The sequence below is a fragment of the Talpa europaea genome (assembly GCF_964194135.1).
Source record: "Talpa europaea genome assembly, chromosome: 1".
Classification (NCBI taxonomy): Eukaryota; Metazoa; Chordata; class Mammalia; order Eulipotyphla; family Talpidae; genus Talpa; species Talpa europaea.
Genome location: NC_140073.1, coordinates 4,084,979 through 4,107,815, shown reverse-complemented (window position 1 = coordinate 4,107,815; position 22,837 = coordinate 4,084,979). Strand labels below are relative to the sequence as shown.

Below are 22,837 nucleotides of genomic sequence, written 5' to 3'. Positions count from 1 at the left end.
TGACCCGGGCCCTGGGCCTTCCTCAGGAATTCGCCCGCGTGTTAGCACTGCCCCCCCTGCCCGGACCCTTATTTGGTGGCAAAATACTCCCGCATCCCTGTTTGTATATATTCCGTGAAGGGAAAGGGCTGCGGGCAGTAAAGAAACCACCACTCTGTGCGTCTGTAAAGGTGTTCATGACATGACGGGGGGGTGGGGGAGGTTTGGCCCAGAAGCCCCAGCCACGCTCCTGGGGCCAGTCAGGACGCTGGCTCAGGGAGGGCTGGTGCTCCCCGAGAGGGCCTCCGAGGCTGTCGGGAAGCAGGTGGCCACATCCCACACCGATTCTGCTGGTGGTCCAAGCCAGATCTGAACAGGCCCTGCCCCGGGCCCTTAGGAAGGCCCGTGCACCTTGCGGGGGCCTGTTCTCCAGGGAGGCCCCACTCCACTCTGCCGTCAGGGAGCCCCCAGCCCGGGCCTCGCTTCACCACTGGCCATGTCTCCCAGGGCCTGACTCCAGGACTCTGCCTCAGTTGCCTGGGAGCTGTTTCCATGTCTCAGAGGAAATCAGCCCTTCACTTCTTTTGGCCCTCACCAGAGCCCTGTTACTCACCAGGCTGGGCCCGTCCCATGAGCAGCATCTGCAGGTCCAAAGTTGGGCTTTGTCTAGACCCCGTGTCCTCTAGATGTGGAGCCAGACAGGGCACTGAGTGGCCCGGCATCCTCTGCCTAGACCAGCCCCTTCCCCGAGCTGCCTGAGACTTCCTGTTGACAGGAAGGCCCTGGGTCTATTAACTTGGGCTTTGGCAGGATGAGATGGGAAGGCGCCATGGAGGAGGTGATAGGAGAGTGAGTTGGGAAGGTTGAGTAAGAGTTCGCTGGACAGAGATCAAAGGTATCCCAGGGAGGACGGGTCTGGGGGCGTGCAGGACAGGAGTGAGAGCGCCGGCAGGGACCCAGCCCTGTGCTGGGAATCAGAAAAGGCCGCGCGGAGGCTCCTGCACTCGCAGTTCCCAGCACTGCGTCCTGGGGTGGACTGGAGTGAGCAGCCCTCAGGCCAGCACTGAACGGGTTGGCCACTATTTGGCTGTGTCGGCAGAAAACGGATTGAGTCACGTGGTTGACAGGGCTTCAAAGGGACAGTGATAGGGTGAGATTTGGGGCTCAGAGCCCTTTGGCTGCAGGGAGACAGGGAGACAGGGAGGGCAGCGACAGCCCAGTGGGAGCTAGTGGTGACTGCAACTGGGTGATGCCGTGGAGGTCGGGGGAGCGGCAGGTTTGCCAGCAGCTAGCGAGGTGGGAACGGTTTGGAGGGCGAGACAGCGCCCAAGGTTACCGGCTGGAACCGCCAGGGGGTGGCAGGATCAAGGCTAACTCGGGGAGGGAGATGGGGGGACAGGCCGGGGTCACTTGGAACAGGGTGAGTTTGAAAGGCGGGAGGGGCGGCTGCCGGCGGGAGGCCTGGGCTGAGACGAGACTTCGGGACGGCCGGGCTGAGAGCACGATGAGGTCGCCCGGGGCATGGGAGTCCGGGGAAGGGCTTCCGGGGGTCACGGAGGCCGCCGCGGCACACTGGGAAAGCCGCGCGGCGCGGCGTGGGCGGCGGGACCTGGGCTCGCCCCCGCCCTTGGCCCGGGGTCGGGCACGGAGCGCACCGGCCAGGGGCCTCCTCGGACTCGCCCCGGCCCGCCCGCCGCACCGTTGAGCCCCGCCTGCCCGGCGCCCCCGCCCGGCGCCCGGTCCCGCCCCGTCCCGCCCCCACGCGCGCGGGTGCTGCCCTCCGCGCTCGCGCGGCCCAGTCGCCCGGCCCGGGCCCGCCCCCGAGGCTGCCGCTCGCGGACTCACCCCCAGGCGCTTTCCGGTTCCCCAACACTGAGCCCAGCTGGCGTCTCCCCCGCACGGCCCGCCCGCTGGGCCCAGTCCTCGGGCTCGGGACAGGGGGTTCCCGAAGCGCCTCACCGGGCCTCGCCCCGCGGAGCCTGGGCGTGCACAAGCGCCTGAAGGCCGGCCCAGCGGGCCAGGGTCTTTCCCCGGCCCAGCTTTCTGCGTGCGCGGGGCCGGCCGGCCGTGCAGCTCCAGCCCTTTGAACTAACGCTTGGTCTTAGCTTCGGCCTCTGGGGCTGCGCGTTGGACGGCTCCGGTCTTTGCGGAGTAAGGCATCAAAGCACAGGTGGGGCAGGCACTAGACCGCTACCGGGCGCCTCCCCTTCTGCCACAGGTGCGCACGCCTGCGGGCCACCGGGAGGTGAAGCACACACCGCAGCCTCCGGGCCTGGAACAGCTTGGCCCCACCGAGCCTTTCCAACAAGGTCTGTTACCCGGCGGACCGACAAACGCCGCTGGCTCCTCTCGGAGGCCCGCCAGCCCCTGCTGAGCTAAGACCCGGACGCTAGAGCGGCTCCGGGAAGTCTTTCCAGGCAGCTCCATTCCCACACGGCGGGCGCCACACCTCTCTCAACACCCGGCAGGCCCACCACAGTTGCCCGCTTTCATGCACTGGACGGAAACGAGGGGTTTCCAAGGTCTTCCTCACGCTGCAAACTCCTAGATGCTAGTGTAAATAAATATTCAACCACGTATCACCAATGACCAGCCTCACATGACCAGCAAAGTGTGCTGTGTTTGCTGAAAGAAGGGAAATCTGGTCAGCTTGGCAACGACTTTATTAGTTCAGAATAGAAACAGCAAGAGTCCAACTGCTTTGATTCTTCAGTAAAAACTGCCACTTGACTGGAGAGCTGCCAGCTTGCCCTCCTCAAAGCTCTCCCTACTATTAAGGCACTTCAGAAAACGGGGAACAGAGACATCTCCAAAATCCCCAGCTGCTGGATGGGGCTGGTACTGTCCCACCAGTCCTCTCCACCACAGCTGAGCAAGGGAAGAGCTGGCAGAGGCCTGGACAGGCAGGAAGGCCAGGCCCTAGGTGCTGATGTGAGGCGCCGGGCAATGCCCGAGCCGAGGAGCTGCTAACAGGCTGTTTAGGCTCAAGGTGTAAATGAATCCATGATTGGAGGAAGACACTTGGTAATAAGGCTTTGTGGCCTCAGAGGCCATAGCTCCAGCCTGCCCCACTCTCTAGGAGAGTGCTAGAAGCTGGAGGGTAGGGACTGGGGTCCCTAGAATTCCCACAGAAAGGAGCTGAACATCAGGAAAGGGGAAGAGCAAGTCCGAGTCCTTCCAGCTCCCCCCTTGCCAGAGAAGTTAATGCTTCTGCTTAAGCACCTCCAAGAAGATACATATGGCCAATGAAAGAATAAAATGCACCCTCCCCCCGCCCCAGGAAGACATCACCCAAAGAAGTTGGGGACAGTTGGAACATACCCCCCAGGATCCATAAGTGCTTGCTTTTGGGGGGCATCAATCCCCTGCACCCACTACTCCAGGCTTGGCAGGCGTCCCCCGCTTAAGAGCTCATCTGACTCAGAAAGGCAGAGAAGTCCATGTCCGCAATAGAGGGGAATTCTTCTTCCCCGGGGAGGAGGCCATTGGGGAGCCCAGAGGCCCCCAGTGCGGTGGGAGTGGGGTCAGGGGGCCTCTGGGACCCTGTTACCAGACGAGTTATAGATTCGGGGTACTCCATCAGCATGGGCTCAGCTGCGGTGGGGGCCACAGACACACCCTGGTTCATCAGCTGCTGAAACTCAGAGTTGTCGACGGAGGCCAGGTCCGAGTACACAGCCGTGTCAGTGCCGTTGCCAAGGAAGGCCCCCAGGTCTTCCTCCGCATCAAACTGCAGGTGCAGCATGGCCTCTGACAGTGTCCCTTCCCCAGCCAGGGAGGGCTTGGGGGCAGGCGGGGCCATAGCCTGAGTAAGGCCTGGGGCTAGGACTAGGTCAGGGGCTGGGGCCTGGGGCAGAGCTGGCACCATGGCTGCAGCGGGAACGGGGGCCTGGACCAGGGTTGGGGCAGAGGCTGGCGCCAAGGCCGGAGGCTGGCCTGGAATCGGCCCGGAAGAATAGACCATGGGGGAAAACTCCTCGAAGTTGATGGTGCTGAGGGATGATGTGAAGGAATAGGGCTGGGGAGCTGGAAGAGAGAGAGGCAGGGGTCAGAGAAAAGCCCTCGAGACCCACCCTGTGCTGTCCACCGTGTTCAGGATCAACCCTTCCCCAGAGTCACCGCCGGCACCTGAGCTCCCTCCTCCCCAATCTGCGGGCGGGGCCCATGCTAGCTCCCCCCTCCTGTCTACTCCGGCCACGAAACTCTTCCCGCCTTCTCGAGGAAGGGATGCTTTTGGAGACCTGTGGGTGAGGCCTCACTTTAGACCTGACAGAGCGATGTCAGCGCGTCCCCCCAGAGCACGGCCCCAGGAGCAGCAGTGCGCGGTGCCTGAGCCGGCACTTTGTCACTCCATGGAGCCCAGCACCAGCACCTACACTGGGCAACTTCAAGGGGTTTTTGTTTCCCTAATTCAGCTGAAAGCTGAGGGTGCGATGGTTGTGCCTTTTAACACTCTGCACCCCAAGGTCTCCCTGCATGGGGGCACTGATAGTGCTTCAACTCGGACCGCAGGGAGCACTGCTCCCGGGAGCAGCCCGTGTGGAAGTCTGCGCCGGAGCCCAGGAACCTGCATCGCCCCGCTCCCCAGGGGGCTCCGACCCAGGCTCTGAGACAAGCCCCTGGAAACAGAAGTGCCGGCATCAGACGTTGGCTGCCCAGGCTGCCCGCCCGCCTCCCCCAGCCCGAGCAGCCCTGAGCCGCAGCTCTGGGGGAGCAGCAGGAAAGCCTTACCGGGCTTGGGGACGGACGCTGAGCTCCGGGAAGGCACGGCAATGCGCCGGGGTGGGGGCCGGGGGTCGGTGGGTCCTGCAGGCAAGGCTGGGTCAGTTCTCGGCCCCCAGGCCACCCCGCCCTCCCCGCTGTGTCCCGGCCAGCCCCCCTCTCCCGCTCACCAGTGAAAGGACTCTTCTTCATGATGCTTTTGAAGGTCTCATATGTCCTTTTGCGTTTTTCCTCAATCTGGTGATGATCATCTGGGGACAAACGGGGAGAATCTCTTCTCAGCTGGGCCCTCGGAAGAGAGGTGACAAGCCGAGTTTTCCTGAGACCCCTCTCTGCGCCTCCCCAGCAATGAGAAGGGGGTGGCGCTCCACGAGTCTGAGACTGCACAGCTTCTTGAGAAGGCGGGGGCGGCAGGCACAGGGGCCCTACTGGGCGGCCCAGGGTCCTGGTGGGCCCAGTCTCCAGGTCTCCTCTCGCCTGCGCTGCTTACAGCCCTGCTGGTCTTCAGCCTCAACCCAGGCCTGGCAGTGACCTCTGCACCCCGGGGAAGGGGAGGCACATTAGGCTTCAGGGTTCAGAGACCCTTATTCTTATCTTGGATGAATGAACCTAGAGCTTGCAGGATGTTCTGGCTACCTCAGCACCTGGATAACCCCCGAGACGCCACACCATCTGTGCAAAGCCAACCACATCATCTCGCTTCAAAAGCCCGGCTCTTTCTCCCCAAGTCCCTTCACACCCACCGACCCTGTCACCAAAGTTAAAAACCTCGGCTTCCTCCTCAACAGCTTCCTCCCCCACTCCGCACCCTCTACTCACTGGACAGTTGCTTACCAAGCACCTACTGTGTGCCAGGCCCGTTCTGGCCACTGGGAATCCGGCCATGAGTAAGCAGACAAGGTTTCTGCTCCTCAAGAGTCGGCATCCTAGTGACAGGCGGGCAATACACAGTGGCGGGAGACCTGAGGAGACACGTGACGTGGGCAGGCCAGAGCCGAGGCCAGCGGCGGCCACGGTAGCACTGCCGTGAGCCTGTTACGTGAAGATCTGGGACGGAGAACCCCAGCCCAACGACAGCCAGAACCCAGCGCCTGAGGCGAGACTGAGCTTGGCGCGTGTCAGACACAAACGGCCCATGGAGCAGAAGGGAGCCAAAGTGGACGGGGCAGACATGACGCTCTTGCCGCCGCCCGGCTCTCCTCTCTGATCCTCAACGTGCTGCTGTCAGATCTGCTCATGGTGCTACTTGGCTTATACCACTCAGGGGCTCCCCACTACCTTCAGGATGAAACCCCTGAAGGAGGCTGTGGGCCTAATGCTCCAGGCCCTCCTGTCTGGTCTGCCCCCAGCTCCCACCACAAAGCTGGCGGGGTGCTCTCTCCAACACTCCTGCCCTTCCAGGGCCAGGCCCCGCCTGCAGAACATGCTGTCTGTCTGTCTCTCTCCTCCACACAGCCACGTCCTGCCCCGCTGCCTCTGTGCGCCTCCCTCCTCCTTGCACAGTGTGCCATGACCGGAGGCCTGTCGCGTGAGTGAGCTTCCGTTGGGGGGGGGGGGCACATCTCAGCATAATACAAAGTGGCACCAAGCGGCACTCTGATGACATGTGGAGTGAACTGACTGCTGTTCTGGGGGGGCTTCCCAACCCAGACTCTCCTCGGAGACAGCACACTCAGGCCAGAAGGTGAGCATCGATGCGGACACCCTGACCCCACAAAGCCTGTGTAGCAGGGACAGAGGCACGCAGGGGTGACAGGGCCCTGGAGCCAGAGGTTGGGGTTCAGGTGCCAGCTCTGCCGCTCGCTAGCTGTGTGACCTTAGGCAAGTCAGATGCCCGCCTCCAACCCCAAAGCCTTCCAAAGAGTAGAATCAGGCAATTCACACATGTGCTTGGAATAGGATCCAGTGTGCATCAAGAGCTCTGTGTTTTGGGGTACGGCTATGAAATTGACATGTAACCCCCCGCCCTGACTCCTAAAGACCCGGCCTTGCACCTCCCCCAGCCGGGTACCTGTGTCTGGCAAGTACTGGAACTCCATGGGCTCGCTGAGCTCCCGGTCGGAGGGCCGCCGCAGCTGCATGGAGACGCGCACGGGGGCCTGGAGGCTGCGGGTCATGTAGGGAGGGGTCCGGAACACGATGGCCACTTGTCGGTGCACATCAGCTTGGGAAAAGCTACCTCGGGCCTCCCAGCCCGGTCCCGTGAAATATACCTCAATGTCCTCTGTAAGTGGGGGGGCGGCAGGGTGGGTCAGGGCGTTGGACGCCCCAGAGCCCACCTCCCCAAATGACACTCTTCTCCTGAAACACGCCGCCCCACCGCTGAACGCCCGCTCCCGGGCCCTCGCCCACGCTCGTGGCCTCCTGCGCCGAGGCCGGCCCGCTTCCGGGTGTGTACCTTTCTGCACCTTGTCACACAGCAGGAAGATCTCATCCCCCCCAAGGCAGCTCCCCGAGTTTCGGTTCACTCGGCAAATCTTGAGTTCAGCAGTGTTGGGGGCACCTGAGGGTGTGAGAGTACGGAAGGAACGCCTGAATCCCCAGAGGCCGCTGGGGCTGGCCTGCCAGAGAAGCAACATCCCTGCCCAGCCCAGACCCCAGAGCCTGCTGAGCGCATGTCTGCATCCCAGGTCCGCCCATTCCCAGCAGCCCCTCACCCAAGCCAGCCAGCACTGCCCTCTGCCTGCACCTGCAGTGTGCCCCGCTGTCCTGGCAGGCAGGATGCGCGCACAAAACCCGCACATCTATGCCCTCACGGCCGCCCATCCAGCGGGAAGCAGCGTGACCGCACCTCCTGCTCCACCTCACCCGAGCAATCGCAAAGGCCCAGTTCACACACCTTGGCGATGAGCCCTCGCCTCCTGAATCCCGGCTCATCCTGGCTCCCCAGCCTCGGCGCTCATTCACCAGGGGTTACTTAATCTAAAGCTGCAGCTGGCGACTCCCCTTCCCCTGTGAGGCCCCCGGCACCGCCGTCAATGAAGCACCGCTCCACCATCATCCCCATCCTGGCACTGCTCGCACCTTCCTGAGCACACTGCCTTCTCGTCGCAACGTCTGTCTCCCACCTGACTCCTTGCCTCCACCTCGAGGGCCACCCTGGGCCTCCTCGCCTCGCGTCCCCGGCCAGCAGTGTCGGGGATGAAGGCACTGCGTGCATGAATGAAGCCAGACCCTTGCCGGGCCCCCCTCACCGCTCCCCAGCCCATTCCCCTTCCCTTCCTGCCACGCCCTGGCCACTCACGGTTGTCAAAGATGGGATGAGAAAGAACCGGCGACAGGCGGAGAGGCCTGCCTGCCGGGTCCCGCACCGTCACCTGGAAGCAGAGCCGCACAGCATTCAGGTCGTAATCCCCTCGCTGCTCCTCGATGGGAACTGCCAGGGAAACAGAGGGTCAAGAGGGCCTGGGGGACGGTGGCCACAAACAGGGGAGCAGAGCGCTTTGGGCGGGGCAGGCTGCTGGAGGCGTGTGAAATAGGAGTTCAGGAGGAGGAGGAGGAGGAGACTCTGATTCCACCTGCGGCCCTAGGTCTCAAGTTCCCTTTCAGGGTTTCAGTTTCCCGATGGTAAAACGGGAGCGTGTGCTGAAGGGCAGTAAGAGCCCACCTGTACCCCGAGTCTTGGCCATAAGGGAGAGATGCAAGGCAGGTGGGCAGCAGAGGGTAGGGGAGGTCGAGGGGCCCGCGCCCCCTCACCTTGAAAGGGATTGTTGTTGGTCTGGATGCGCTGATTGATGGCCTGCTCCAGGTCTCGCTTCTTTACACACTGGATCCCCAGATTCTGAAAGCTGAGCCCCGCCCCCCAGTGTCAGTCCCAGCCTCCAGCAGAGCCCGGGCCCTCCTCACCCCCTCACCAGATCATCCCTATGTGCTTAACCCTCGAATGTCCTCCCACTGTGCATGAAACCCCTCACCTGGCCCTGCACCTGGCCACGCCACAGGGGCTTCCTGTCCCCCCAAGACATTAAACTCATCCGAGTTCAAAGCCATTGCAGGTACTTGTTCTGCGTAGAATATTCTCTGTGCTTCTCTGTTCTTTCTCACCATTCAAGTCTTGCCTAACAGGGGCCTTCCCTGGCCTTCTGATCCCAAGTAATTAGACTAGCTCCCCACCTCCCCCACCTAGGTGATTCTTCCAAACCTACTACTCTCATTAATTTTCATCACGGGCCTTCATCACATGCCCCCTAACAGTATCCCGTTTATTTACTCGTACATCTATCTGTGGCCCGTCTCTGGCAACGCCCGGTACGTGAGCTCCAAGGGAGACTGTTGCTTCAACCGTTTTCTTTCTCACTACATGAGATGCAACACCAAGGGACTTGCCCTTTGGTCACAGGAGTTGGGGACCCATCCCTGCTCGAGGGAGTGCACACACAGGTAATTTTAAGACAAAAGAAGTCTGCCTGCAGAGCGGGGGGGGGGGGGGGGTGGCACAGTAAGGAGTGAGCAATTCTGCCATGTTCAGAAAGGAGTAACTGCAACAGCCAGGGGACTGTGCCTCTGGTCTCCCCATCTCACGCCCAGCCCTGCTGCAGCCACCCCCCCCCCCCCTACACAGGGAGAGGCTAACCTGTGGATGGAGCGGTCTGGGCAGAGCTCAGCCTCGTAGAAGCCATCCCTGCAGTCCTTCCCCACCAGCTCATGGGGGTGAGGCCGGTGAGGGGGGTCCTTGGTGACCAGAGAGATGCGAACTGTCCCTGGCCCCGTGTAGCCATTGATCTGTCCAAAGTACACAGAGCACAGTGGAGGTTCAGGTATTCCAAGCCCAACTCCCTGACAGGGCTCCGCGGTCCGGAGCCAAGTCCGCCAGGGCTCAACTGTCCCTCCCGGCTGGCCCTGTGCCCCGAAGGCCACCCTGGAGCTGTTGCTGACCTTGATGGTGGGATGGGTCTTGGTGGTATCTGTGCTCCTCTCGCCCGGGATACTGCCTGCGGAGCGGCCCTCGCACTTGTAGCGAAAGCGCATGCCCCGCTGCTTGGGCTGCTCAATGATCTCCACATAGGGGCCAGTGGCTGCGGCCGGCTCTGTATGGGGTGACAAGGGTCAGCCCCCATCAGCAGCCTGCCCCCCTGCATCCAACCTGGGGAGTGCCACTGAGGGAGGATGGGACACTTACCAGAGGAGAAGATGAGGGGGAACAGGTCTGCAAAGGAAGGGAGAGAAGGATCAGCACAAGCCCACTTCTCAGCCTTGCCAGGGACACTGAGTCAGGGCAAGCTCCCTGGAACCTGGGCTGGGTGTAGAGGGGAGGGGGCAAGGAGCCAGAAACACACGTTCCCTGCGCGGAAAGTGGGAACAGTGTCCCCCCCCTTACGGAGGGAAACTGAGTCAGGACCTTTTCTGCTTTCATAAGGGACTAAGGAACGGCACACCCCGCCCCCCCAACTGAGAAGAATCTGAGTCTGATACAGTCTCCCCTAACAAGGAAACGGGGTCAGAACTGCTCCCACGGGCCCCGGGGAGTGGGGGGACAGTCGAAGCTCATCCCACACCCCCTCCCCACGTCGATACTGAGTCAAGGCCCCCACGCCCCCCGAGGGGAAACTGAGTCAGGCCCCTCCACGCCAGCCCCGCCCCGCGCCACCTTCCGGCCGGCCGCTCCCAACGCAGCGCCCATTGGCGCAGGAAGGGACGGAAGGGGGCGCGGGGGCTCCCGCCGCGGTCCCGGGGCCCCCCGGCGCGGCCACCCCGCGAGGTCAGAGGGCGCCCTCACCGTCCATGGCCGGGGTCCCGGGGGCGGGGCCGGGGTCGCAGCTGTGCCCGCGCGCGCGCTACAGACGAGCCATTCGCCAGAGGCGGAAATGCGCCGCGCGCGCCCGCCGCCGCGTCACTGCCGGGAACCCGGGCGCGCCTGCGCGCTGAGCCTGCGCCGCCGCCCCGCCCGCCGGGGCCGCGAGCCGGGGCGCGCCGCGCGGGGGCGGGGGGCTGCGCGCGCCCCGGGAGGCCGCCGCAGGCGAGCGCGCGCCGCGCCGGGCTCGGAGCCGGCTGGGCCCAGGCGGTCCCGCGGCCGGCCGGCGGCTCGGCTCGCGCCTGCGCCCGCCCCGCCTGGAGGCGGGCCCCGAGATTACTCACAATGTTTTTAGGGGATTTCGCGGCCCCCGCCCGCCGTCGGAGCCTGGTGACGTCACCCGGGCGGGCCTGGCGCGCAGCCAGGGCCGCTGCGCTGCGCCGCGCGGGGAAAGGCCCGGGCCTGTGTCGCCCGCAAAGGCCGGCGGCTGCACCCCACATGGCTTCCTGATAGCTCAAGGCGCTTCTAGGTGGTTGGCGCCGCAGAAGCACTTTTAATTTCCTACCCTCCCCGCGCTGCGTGCAGCGGGGCGTGGGAACGCCTGGGCCTCGGCGCTCGGCAGCGCTTGGGCCGCGGGGTCTTGGGGAGCCTGCTGCGCCCGGGGGCCCCTCGCCTCTTCGGCCCCTCGCCGCTCCCGCTCGCGCTCTCGGGTGTAAGATGCCCGCGCGCTGCGGGCTCTAGTGGGCAGGAGGCGCGCGGGCGTAATCGCCAGAGTCTAGTCTGCAGCAGGCCCGTGTATCAGGGTTCAGGACCCCCACGCGCATCTTGAGCCCTGGGGTCACGCCTCCCGCCCCTTTCTCAGGCCCGGGTCCAGCTGTCCGCCAAAGCATTTCCGCTAATTAACCGTCTTGTGACCACTGGGCGTGGGTTTCATCACCAAAATCGAGCCCGAGGCACGCTGGTGCGGGATGGGAAGGGGGGCACTGGGGCACCCCCCCACCCCCGCCCCAGGCCGAAGAATGAGGATGCCCCAGACGGGCGGCGGTGTGTTCTCCAGATGGAGACGGGCTTTTTCAGTTTCTCAATTCGTTCTAAATTAAGGAATCATGTGGGAATTGGAAAAGATTGGAAATTCTGACTTGCTTTCCCAGGCTCTGAAAAAAACAGGAAGAGAAAAGTGAAAACAGTTACCACCCCTCCCACTCACTTCAGTTTCTCGCTTCGTTGGCCCCAGAGGATTAGAAAAAAATCGGTTTACTTCTTGCGGGAGGCTGACTTCAGCTGACAGAACAGATTGATTATTTTTGCTTACCACAACCATCGCTGGTTCCTGCCTGAGCCTTTTGAAAATCCATATACATTTATAGTTTTCAAATGAACACAACCAATTCCAGTGTGTCCACGGCAAAGCTCAAAGGACTGTGTAGCACATCAAATCCCGGGCTCCTTACCCTCACCCTGGGTCTTCAGGGCACTGCCACTCAAGAATTCCGTATTTGTTATTCCCATGATTTTTTTTTTTTTTTAAAGAAAAAAGCCGGTCACACAGTCATGCCTACATGTTATGCTACTTGCTTTTGAAGAATTTTTTTTTTATGAGAGCTTAATATTATTTTTGCTATTTGCTTTTTGTGTGTTTGTTATTTGCTTTTTTCACTTAACCTATTACTGAGATTCATCTGTTTCATAGTTCCTTGACTTTTTACCACTCTGTATAAATATACCATGTTCCACTGTGTAAATATACTACAGGTTATTCACCCTGTGGATGGCCATTTGGGCTTCCAGTTTTTTCGATGTTGTAAATCTTTTGTTAAGAATATTCCTGTGGGGCCTCCCCGGTGGCGCAGCGGTTGAGCGCTGGGTTGCGAAGCTGCCCGCGGCCTCTGTGGCGCCGGTTCGATCCCCGGCTGCTCCCCGGCCACCGGAGGAGGGCCCCACATGACGCCCAGACCTCTCCTGCCGCCCGCTGCTCCCCTCAGCAGTGTACTTCGGTCCTTCTGCCTGCTCTGCTCCCCGCTCTGGCTCTGGTGAATTCTCTCACCCTCCCGCGCTTCTGACTGTACCCAGTGAATGTATAAACAAAACAAACAAACAAATAAATAAATAAAACATGCCTCTATTTAAAAAAAAAAAGGAATATTCCTGTGGCTGTGTCCAGTTTTCTTGGGTATGTACCTAAAAGTGATTTATGAGGGCATAGAATTTATCAGTTTCAAAATAATGCTTTGACTCTCTAGCATGCCCAAAATTGATGAGTATTTTATTTTATTTTTTAAAAGACTTATTTATGTATAGAAGAGCTGGGGTGTAGGCCAGAGTTACATGGGTGGTGAGAGGATTCACCAGAGACAGAGTGGGGAGCACAACAGGTGGATCTACTGAAATACATGCTGATGAAAGCAGCAGGGAGACAGGAGAGGTCTGCTGCACCATATGGGTCACCTCCCTGGCCGGGGATCAAACTCATGCTATAGTGGCTGCAGATTGCTTCATAGTGCTGAGACTTAACCCCTTGCGCCACCAGGGAGGCCCAAAATTGATCAGTATTTTAAAGGTATCTTAATGAATGCATGGTTTTAAACATACTTGATGTGTTTTAATCTATAATAATCATTATTCTTAAAGTACAAATTATTCCTGTCTTTGGACAGTGGGAAGCTTTTAAAGTTGATTCTTCATTTCTTGTGACACAATCCCAGTAGGGTTGTGGGTCTGGAATCAGACAGCTTTGGTGGAGTCTTGGTTCCTCTTGGCGGGAAATATATTTTTTGGACACAGTCTCAGGGCTAGGAGGTAATTATTACTACTGGCCATTGTAGACTGTTTCAGTGGACAATTTGGATTTTTTTTTTAAATGTGAAATGCATCAGGAATTCACCCTGCCATCTCCATTTCAAATTTAGGACTATAGAATTGTTTTTTTTTTTTTTTTTTTTTTTTCGAGTCAGGGTCTCGCTATGTTGCCCAGGCTGGAGTGCAGTGGCTATTCACAGGCGCGATCCCACTACTGATCAGCACAGGAGTTTTGACCTGCTCCGTTTCCGACCTGGGCCGGTTCACCCCTCCTTAGGCAACCTGGTGGTCCCCCGCTCCCGGGAGGTCACCATATTGATGCCGAACTTAGTGCGGACACCCGATCGGCATAGCGCACTGCAGCCCAGAACTCCTGGACTCAAGCGATCCTCCTGCCTCTGCCTCCCGAGTAGCTGGGACTACAGGCGCGCGCCACCACGCCCGGCTGTTGTTTTTTTTTTTTTTTAATACAAGAACCGGGGTACAGGCTAGATGCGTGGGACGGTGAGTGGATTCACCAGGGACACAGCGGGGAACAGAACAGGCAGACTAATGAAATAAATACACTGCTGAGGGGAGCAGCGGGTGTGACAGGAGAGGTCTGCCACGCCATGTGGGACCCTCACTGGCCAGCCAGGATTGAACCTGCACTGCAGAGGCTGAGGACAGCTTCACAGCGCGGCGCTCAACGCCTGCGCCATAGGGGAGGCTCTAGGACTACAGAGTTTTAACTTAACCTCGATCATCTTACATAATACCCCCCATCCAAAAAAAAAGTTTCCATTCTCTTTTTGCAGAAATAGAAGAATCATCCTTAAGTTCATATGGAATCTTCAAGGATCCTAAATGGCCAAAGCAATCTTGGAAAAGAGTAAAATAGGAGTAAGGCTTCCCCATTTCAAAAGTAACTACAAGCTGCAGTCATCAAAACAATGTGGCACTGGCACAAAGACACACATAGAACAAGTAAATACAACCCAGTAGAGAGCCTGGTTTCTTAGTTTTGAACTAACTTCTATGAAAGTCTCATTTTATTTTTATTTGCTTTGTGTATATTTGTCATGTGCTACGTTTAAGAAATTCCCACATGTATGGGTGACTGATTCTTGACAAGAGTATCAAGACTATTTAATGAGGAAAGAACAGTGTTTCCCCATTTCAGTGGTGCTGGGGAAACTGACTATCCACATGAAAAAGGACAGAATTGGACACTTTCTTTATATGATACACATTAGCACAAAATTGGTGGAAGACCTACTTAAAGAGCAAAAACTATAAAACTCATAGAAGAAAACACGGGGAAAGTTTCTTGACTTTGAATTTGACAGTATCTCTTGGATAGGATATAAAATCATAGGCAACAAAAGAAAATAAATTAGACTTATCAACATTCAAAACTCTGTATCAAAGGATACTATTGACAGTGAAAAAGCAATCCACAAAATGGGAGAAAATATTTGTAAATCACATACTGATAGTGATTAATAGCCAAAATATGTATATCTAGAGGTACCTAAAACTATAGATATCCTAAAACTCAATAACAAAGTAAACAGCACAATTCAAAAACGAGCAATGGACTTGAATAGACACTTCTCCATAAAAGGTATAAAATGGCCAATAAGCACATGAACAGATACTCTATTAGCTATCAGGGATATGCAAATAAAACCCACAATGACTTACCACGTCATTAGGTTTGCTGTTATCAGGAGAGCAAAACAACAAGTGTTGATGAGGATGTGGAGAAATTGGATCCCTTGCACATCACTGATGAGAATGTAAGATGGTACAGCTGCTGTGGTAAACAGTATGAAGATTCCTCGAAAAATTAAACCAGATCACCTTATGCACCACAGTTTCAATTCTGGCTATATACACAAAACAATTCAAAGCAGAACTCGATTGTATTCCTGCAACATTATTTGTAGTAACCTTAGTCACAGTAGCCAAGAGATGGAAACACTCACATGTCCATGGATAGATGGATGTGACATATAGCATGGAATATTACTCAGTCTTCAAAAAGGAATGGTGCTGGGGCCGCCCCGGTGGCACAGCAGTTGAGCGCTGGGTTGCGAAGCTGCCCGCAGCCTCTGCAGCGCCGGTTCGATCCCCGGCTGCTCCCCGGCCACCGGAGGAGGGTCCCACATGGCGCGCAGACCTCTCCTGCCGCCCGCTGCTCCCCTCAGCAGTGTACTTCGGTCCTTCTGCCTGCTCTGCTCCCCACTCTGGCTCTGAATTCTCTCACCCTCCCGCGCTTCTGACTGTACCCAGTGCTTGTATAAATAAATAAATAAATAAATCTTTAAAAAAAAAAATAAAAACACTGGGTGGGCATTTTAAAGTTGTAAGCAATTTTTTAAATTTTTTTTTTTATTTATACAAGAGCCGGGGTACAGGCCAGATGCGCGGGAGGGTGAGAGGATTCACCAGAGACAGAGCGGGCACCAGAACAGACAGACTGAAGAAATACACTGCTGAGGGGAGCAGTGTATCGGGCGAGTCAGAAGAGGTCTGCTTGCCATGTGGGTTGCTCCGAGGCCGGCGGGGATCGAACCGGCACTGCAGAGGCTGTGGACAGCTTCACAGCGCTGCGCTCAACCACCATGCCACCAGGGGAGGTCCTAAAGTTGTAAACAATTTTATGTATAAAAGACCAGTCTTTTGTTGAATATATGTTTTGCAAATATTTCTCCCCAGCCTTTTTCATCTTCAAAACACATGAAATTAAATTTGCTTTTTTCCCCTCCAGTTAACCTATGTCAGTATTATTACTAGATCAGCTAAAGTGCCCAGCAGGGGAGAAAAGGGAAAGATTCTGCCCTCTGTCGTCTGGGCACCTAATTCGGTTTGTGCAGTGTCTGCAGTTCTGGTGGACAGGTCTTGCACACCTGCTGCCAGATTTATCCCTAAGGAAAGTGGACCCTTGAAAATAGGGGTTAGGGTGCAAAGCGGTGCTCATTCAGAAAGATGATGGTAACTTTTGACTCACCCCAAACTTGATCGATAGCCTGCCATTGACCAAAGAAAGCCTTAGTGATGACACACAAGCTATTCACACATATTTCATGTCATATGTTTTATCCAAGATATTATTCTAAAAAGTAAGTTGGAGAAAAAGTGTGATTAAGGAAATCATAAGTGAGTGTTCACTACTGAGCAGGCTGAGAAAGAAGGATGAGGAAGACTTGAAAAAAAAAAAATCCACAGGCAAGAGGATCTGCGAGCTCAAACCTGGCCTGTTTCACTGTCAACTGTGCTCAACATTTTGTGTTGACATAGTGTTAGCAATGTTTGCCAACTCCAACCTGCCTGTTTAGGTAAGGAACTTAGCCAACTAATCCGTCAGTTTCACTGATATGGATGAGCAGGATCTCCACCAAGTACGGAGCTAGTATCTCTCTAGAACTCTCCTAGATTCAGCCCCTACCTCCTCTCTCAATATTGTTCTCCAAGGAATAATTTACTGATTTAAATTTATTTCAATAAAAATTCCAATCATTCAGAAGGATATGCATCAGAATGATAACCAACCAGGAAAGTGCACCTGGATATTTAAAGAAAGCACTGGGGTGACCCTCCTGGCTTCCAAGGAGTTGATACTTCACAGGTGCTCTGTCTTAGCCCACGGCCTTGGGAAGCCCAGCTGGCCCATGTCCAGGCTGTAACAAGACTTAATGTTTGTGGAGCACGGGCTGTGTGCCGGATGTGGAGCTAAATACTGTACCCGGTGATCATCTGAATACAAGGCTTCAGCCAGTGTTTGAGGTAGGTTATCCGCTAGTATCGCCACACTATAGATGAGAAACAGGTTAAGAGACCCTGGCTAACATGCCTGAGGTCACACAGCTCGATGGAGGACCAGGCTTTACACCCAGTCTGGGCGCTGGTGAGTACCAGGGTGTGGGCAGCAGCCACAGCATGTGAGGGGCAAGGCTGGCTAACTGAGGGGTAGACACCTCCATTGCAATCACCTCCCAGGACATGCATGACCCTCGGGCCATCAGGTCTGCCACGAAGCAAAGCATCTTCCCCACCTCCAGGCCCACCACTGGCTCCAACATGGACAGGACACACTCAGCAGCTCTGGCTTTTCAAGGTCTTTTTTGCTATCGGGTCAAAATCGGTCCCTCTTGGCGGCCATGAGTTGGTCGTCCTTCTGCTTTTGGGGCTTATGAAGACACAGCGCTGCTTCCCACCCAAGGGAATCCCCCAACTCTTCACCCACACATTCAACAGACATTTACCACGTGCCCCCGTGTGCCCAACACAGTGCAGTGGACAAGACAAAGCCGTGGTGGTGGACATGTTCCCTGGCGGCAGTCAGTTCCATGCCGACTGCTACACCCCCTGCCCCCTTCTAACCATTCTAGGTCATTCCAGATTCCAGACCCTTTGAAAATGTGGTCCTAGGCGGGGGCGGGGGGGGGGGGGCGTTGGCTGTGATGGCCTCACTCGAAGTGCCTGGATTTCCCCGAGCTTTGGAGTGGACAAGGCTTCAGGGCCGACCTCAGAGCCTCGGTTGGCGAAATCCTGGCCAAAAACCTGCCTCGCCATGACCAAACACCACACAGGGGGATTGTGAGGCAGGCCCTATCCACTGTCCCTGCCCCCCATCCTTCCCCGAATTCCAGGGACCCCTCCCCAGCAATCTCCTGCACCACCCCTGCTAGAACCCGGTACTTCTGACTAAACTCACTTTCCTCCACACTGAATTGCTGCCTATTCTCAATACATTGCTCCTCCCACCGCCTGCCCCAGCTCACCCTCCCCAGCCCCACCTTCCGGCATCTTCTGCTTCCAAAACCACGCTCCAGTCCGGCCATGGCCCAAGATCAAGTGTCAGTGTCGCTTCCTCAGATCTTCACCTTCCTCCTCACCTCCCCGCCTGGCTCTGACGCGTGTGGAATAGAACATTTCGAGATAGTATGATGGCACCCCCACACCCCCACACACTTCCTTTTAGCCTGTAACCCTCCCTCTGGAGTCACTGACTCAGGACACAATGGAACAAAGGCGTCACCAGGCTGGTCTCCGTGTCAGAAACAATGGACTTGGGAGGATGACCGCTCAGACACTGAGCCCTGCTCCACACCAGCCCTGCCGAGGGGCTACAGAGAGGAGAGGAGGTTGGAAGAACTGGGGCGTCTCCAGCACCAACCCCCCACCCACAACCACATTTCCAAAGGGCCTTGATTTTGTACACTCAGAAAGAGCCCTGACGCCCGCGAGTGCTTCTGGGATGAGGCAGGGCCGGTGTGCTCAGGACGGTGGCCAGGGGGTGCCTGAGGGCCCGTCTGAGGGGCTTCTCCGGTCCCTGGGAGGAGGCCCCCCAGAGCTGTGATCTTGCATCAAGAGCCGGTAGCCTTGGGCAGGTGCTGCCCTTGGGGCCTGGAGGGCCAAGAGGCATCCCAGGGCCCCGAGGACTCCCTACAGGAGCAGTCGGAACCAGGGACCCCCCAATAATAATGTCTAGCCTAGTGGGGTGCTCACCACAGGCCTTTCCTGTGAGTACATTTCATTAAAATCTCAAAACTACCTTAAGGGATACTTTGATTCCCTTAAGGGATACTTTGATTGACTGGGATAAGGTGAGTGAACTGAGGCACAAAGATGTGAGTATCCCACCCAAGGGTTCTGTACACAGTACAGAGGCAGCAAAGCAGCACCCCCACTTTTTAAAAATATTTATTTATGCATACAGGCCTGAGATGCGGGGGTGTCACCAGAGACAGAGTGGGGAGCAGAACAGGCAGACTAACTTAAACACACTGCTGAGGGGAGCAGCAGGCGAGACAGGAGAGGTCTGCTGCGCCATATGGGTCAGCTCCCTAGCTGGCCGGGGATCGAACTCGTGCTGCAGAGGCTGCGGATTGCTTCCTAGTGCGGTGCTTAACCCCTTGTGCCAACAGGAAGGCCCAGCACTAACACTTTTTTTAAAATCAACTTTATTAAGACATATTTGCACACAATAAAGGTATGTGGTTTTGACAAACGCACATCCATCCATGCGTCCATCACAAATACAGAATATCTGTACTGTTGGTGGGAGTGTCAGCTGGTGCAGCCTTTATGAAAGACAGCTGGAAATTTCTTCAAGAACTAAAAATGAAAATACCATGTGACCCAACAATCCCATTCTTTTTTTTTTTTTTTTTTTTTTTTTTTTATAGAGGCATGTTTATTTATTTATTTATTTTATTTGTTTGTTTCTTTTGTTTATACATGCACTGGGTACAGCCAGAAGCGCGGGAGGGTGAGAGAATTCACCAGAGCCAGAGTGGGGAGCAGAGCAGGCAGAGGGACCGAAGTACACTGCTGAGGGGAGCAGCGGGCGGCAGGAGAGGTCTGCGCGCCATGTGGGACCCTCCTCTGGTGGCCGGGGAGCAGCTGGGGATCGAACCGGCGTCGAAGAGGACGCGGGCAGCTTCGCAACCCAGCGCTCAACCGCTGCGCCACCGGGGGAGGCCCCCAACAATCCCATTCTTAGGTATTTATCCGGAGAATATGAGAACACTAGCACGGAAAGATTTAAGCATCCTCGGATCATAGCAAAACATTAAGACGTGGACTCAACCTACGTGTCCATCGCAGATGCCTGGGTAAAGAAACTGCACACAATTCCTCCCGGAAACCCTGAGAGCCTACTCTGTAGTACCTCCTGTCTGGACTCGCACACTCCATCAACTCCCAGATTCTCCTGTACACCCTCTTCTAGCCAGCCAGGTCCCCCATGCTCTGTCCAGCAGGGTCCCTACACTCTCCCCGGCCCCTCCCCCCACTGACATGGAGGTCCTGCTATAGGGCAGCTCCAAAGAGAAATGGGGTGGCCTGGATGTAAGTCCTGACCCACGCACTTAAAAAAAAATCCTGAGATTAAGACCCAATGGCAGGGCCTCCCCGGTGGCGCAGCGGTTGAGCACTGGGTTGCAAAGCTGCCCGCGGCCTCTGCATTGCCAGTTCGATCCCCACGGCCTCTGCAGTGCCGGTTCGATCCCCAGCTGCTCCCCAGCCACCAGAGGAGGGTCCCGCATGGCGCGCAGACCTCTCCTGCCGCCCGCTGCTCCCCTCAGCAGTGTACTTTGGTCCTTCTGCCTGCTCTGCTCCCTGCTCTGGCTTTGGTGAATTCTCTCACCCTCCCGCGCTTCTGACTGTACCCAGTGCATGTATAAACAAAACAAACAAATAAATAAATAAAACACGCCTCTATTAAAAAAAAAAAAAAAGACCCAATGGCAGGTACACATAGAAAGGCTAATAAAATGAAACGAAGTGGGGGCACTCAGAGAGAGAGAGAGAGAGAGAGACAGAGAGACAGAGAGAGAGAGATTAATTGGTCAATACGTCCTACAGGTAACCCTGCCTAAGCTGGGGCCCCGAGTGCACGCTGAAGGCAGGCCAAGCCAAGCTCCCTGCATGCCCACATGCATTTGGTTTCATACCAGCGTGTCTGCTTAACTCCACCCTTAGTTCCCAGCAATCCCCCCTTTAAGAAGTCAGGATTCGGGCCTCCCCCGGTGGCCCAGCAGTTGAGCGCTGGGTTGCGAAGCTGCCCGCAGCCTCTGCAGCGCCGGTTCGATCCCCGGCTGCTCCCCGGCCACCGGAGGAGGGTCCCACATGGCGCGCAGACCTCTCCTGCCGCCCGCTGCTCCCCTCAGCAGTGTCCTTCGGTCCTTCTGCCTGCTCTGCTCCCCACTCTGGCTCTGGTGAATTCTCTCACCCTCCCGCGCTTCTGACTGTACCCAGTGCTTGTATAAATAAATAAATAAATCTTTAAAAAAAAAGTCAGGATTCATGGCAGATTCATGGCTTAATGGCAGCTGTAGTCCTGAGGGCCTGTGATCTCTTTGGCATGCACATCAGGGTGGAGTCCATAAAACATCAGTGGGTGGAGTTCATTCAGGGTACACTGTTCCCCCAAGAGTCCCACAGGTATTACAGTAAAGAGAATTTGCATCCTGCGAGTGGCCCATCCCTTGGGAATCTCCCTACCCAGCCCCCATTACCAGTTGCTCCACATCTTAACCTCCTTTCGCCCCTGTGCCCATCCACACCCTCGACAGAGCACCTGGCACTTGACTCCAGCTCCTAGAAACAGGGACTGAGGAAGAAGCTCTCAAACTTCAGGACACCTCGGCAGTGCCAGAGGCCAATGAGACCACAAGAAACACAGATTCGACGCATTTCATTTTAGTGAATATTTTTTGGACATTTATTCCACTCAGACCTTATATCCAGCAGCCCTTTACTTCTCACACCCGCCACCGGAGAGGTGTTGTTGGTCACATTCTACAGACTAGGAAAGGGAGTTCCGAGGAGCTGGGTTGCTTGTGCAACCAGAAGGCTATTGAGCAGTTGCTGACTTTCTTTCCAGAGCTTCGGCTTAATCAACATGAAGTTAGAACAGGTTCAAATATTTTGAAGACTGTCATGATTTCCTTTAACTTGAAGTAAATAAATAACAATGTAAAATACATTCTAGCCACAGTCTAATATTTAAAGGGTACGATCCAAGAATATCATTTACTACACTACATGGGGTGGAGTGACAGCTGACAGTGTACTGTAAGCTGCCACACTGGGGTGAAAAACCAAACCAGGCAAGCACAGCATGGTCCTGGCATAAAAACAGACATAGGGATACTGGAACAGAACCCAGACCCCAGATATAATCCCTTGCAGATGTAGTCATGAGTTTCTAACTGGTGTGCCAAGACCATTCACTGGGGCAAGGGTGGTCTTTTCAACAAATGGTGTTGGGCAAACAGAATAGCCTCGTGTAAAAGAATGAAGCTGGACCCTTATCTTCAGTTCTAAATAAAAATTAGGGCCTCCCCGGTGGCGCGCGGTTGAGCACTGGGTTGCGAAGCTGCCCGCGGCCTCTGCAGCGCCAGTTCGATCCCCGGCTGCTCCCCGGCCACCGGAGGAGGGTCCCACATGGCGCGCAGACCTCTCCTGCCGCCCGCTGCTCCCCTCAGCAGTGTCCTTCGGTCCTTCTGCCTGCTCTGCTCCCCGCTCTGGCTCTGGTGAATTCTCTCACCCTCCCGCGATTCTGACTGTACCCAGTGCTTGTGTGAATAAATAAATCTTTAAATAAATAAATAAATAAAAATTAATTCGACGATACGGTGTTGGCAAAGACTAGACAAGCCGTACACGAAACCGAATTAGGGAAGAGACCATAAATGCATGGACTACCACATGAGGATCTAATACAGCACACGTGGAACCTGCCCGGCAGCAGGAGCGGGTGGCGTCGGGCTCACGACGCAGCGGGTCATGAAGATGACAGGGCCTCTCGCACGCATCTCCCAAGTAAAGTCCAGAAGAAGCCAATGCTTAAATGCAAAAAATAATACAGTAAAATTCTTGTAAGACAATGAATAGATGAGAAGACCTCCTTATCCCGGGCCGTAGACCCAGAAGTTATGATGAAAAGCATATCTGGCTCAGTGAAAGTGAATGCTGTCGCCCAAAGCGCTCACGGCAAAGCGCAGACACAACGGATGGGTTTAGAAGAAATACTCGCAAAGGAGAAGACGACAGCAGCTTAATCCCACTCTATAAAAAAATAGTCACCAAAAAAAGTGGTGATGGCTTCAGACA

At 56.2% G+C, this 22,837-nt stretch overlaps 1 protein-coding gene across 7 annotated transcripts; it reads right to left on the bottom strand.

The window, feature by feature from the left end:
• Window positions 1–3,382: 3,382 nt before the first annotated feature.
• On the bottom strand, window positions 3,383–9,705 carry RELA (RELA proto-oncogene, NF-kB subunit; the record flags this gene model as incomplete). Of its 7 annotated transcripts, XM_084242357.1 has the most annotated exons (10): window positions 3,383–3,514; window positions 3,827–4,005; window positions 4,711–4,785; window positions 4,872–4,952; window positions 6,713–6,925; window positions 7,100–7,204; window positions 7,946–8,077; window positions 8,398–8,489; window positions 9,275–9,423; window positions 9,577–9,705. In XM_084242357.1, the coding sequence occupies 10 exons, from the start codon at window positions 9,667–9,669 to the stop codon at window positions 3,383–3,385; spliced, it is 1,251 nt and encodes a 416-aa protein (XP_084098483.1). The 7 variants fall into 7 exon arrangements, with proteins under 7 accessions (XP_084098483.1, XP_084098480.1, XP_084098479.1 ...); XM_084242354.1 differs by lacking the exon at window positions 3,827–4,005 and having other exon boundaries at window positions 3,383–3,801; XM_084242353.1 differs by having other exon boundaries at window positions 3,383–4,005; window positions 9,577–9,684.
• Window positions 9,706–22,837: the final 13,132 nt, after the last annotated feature.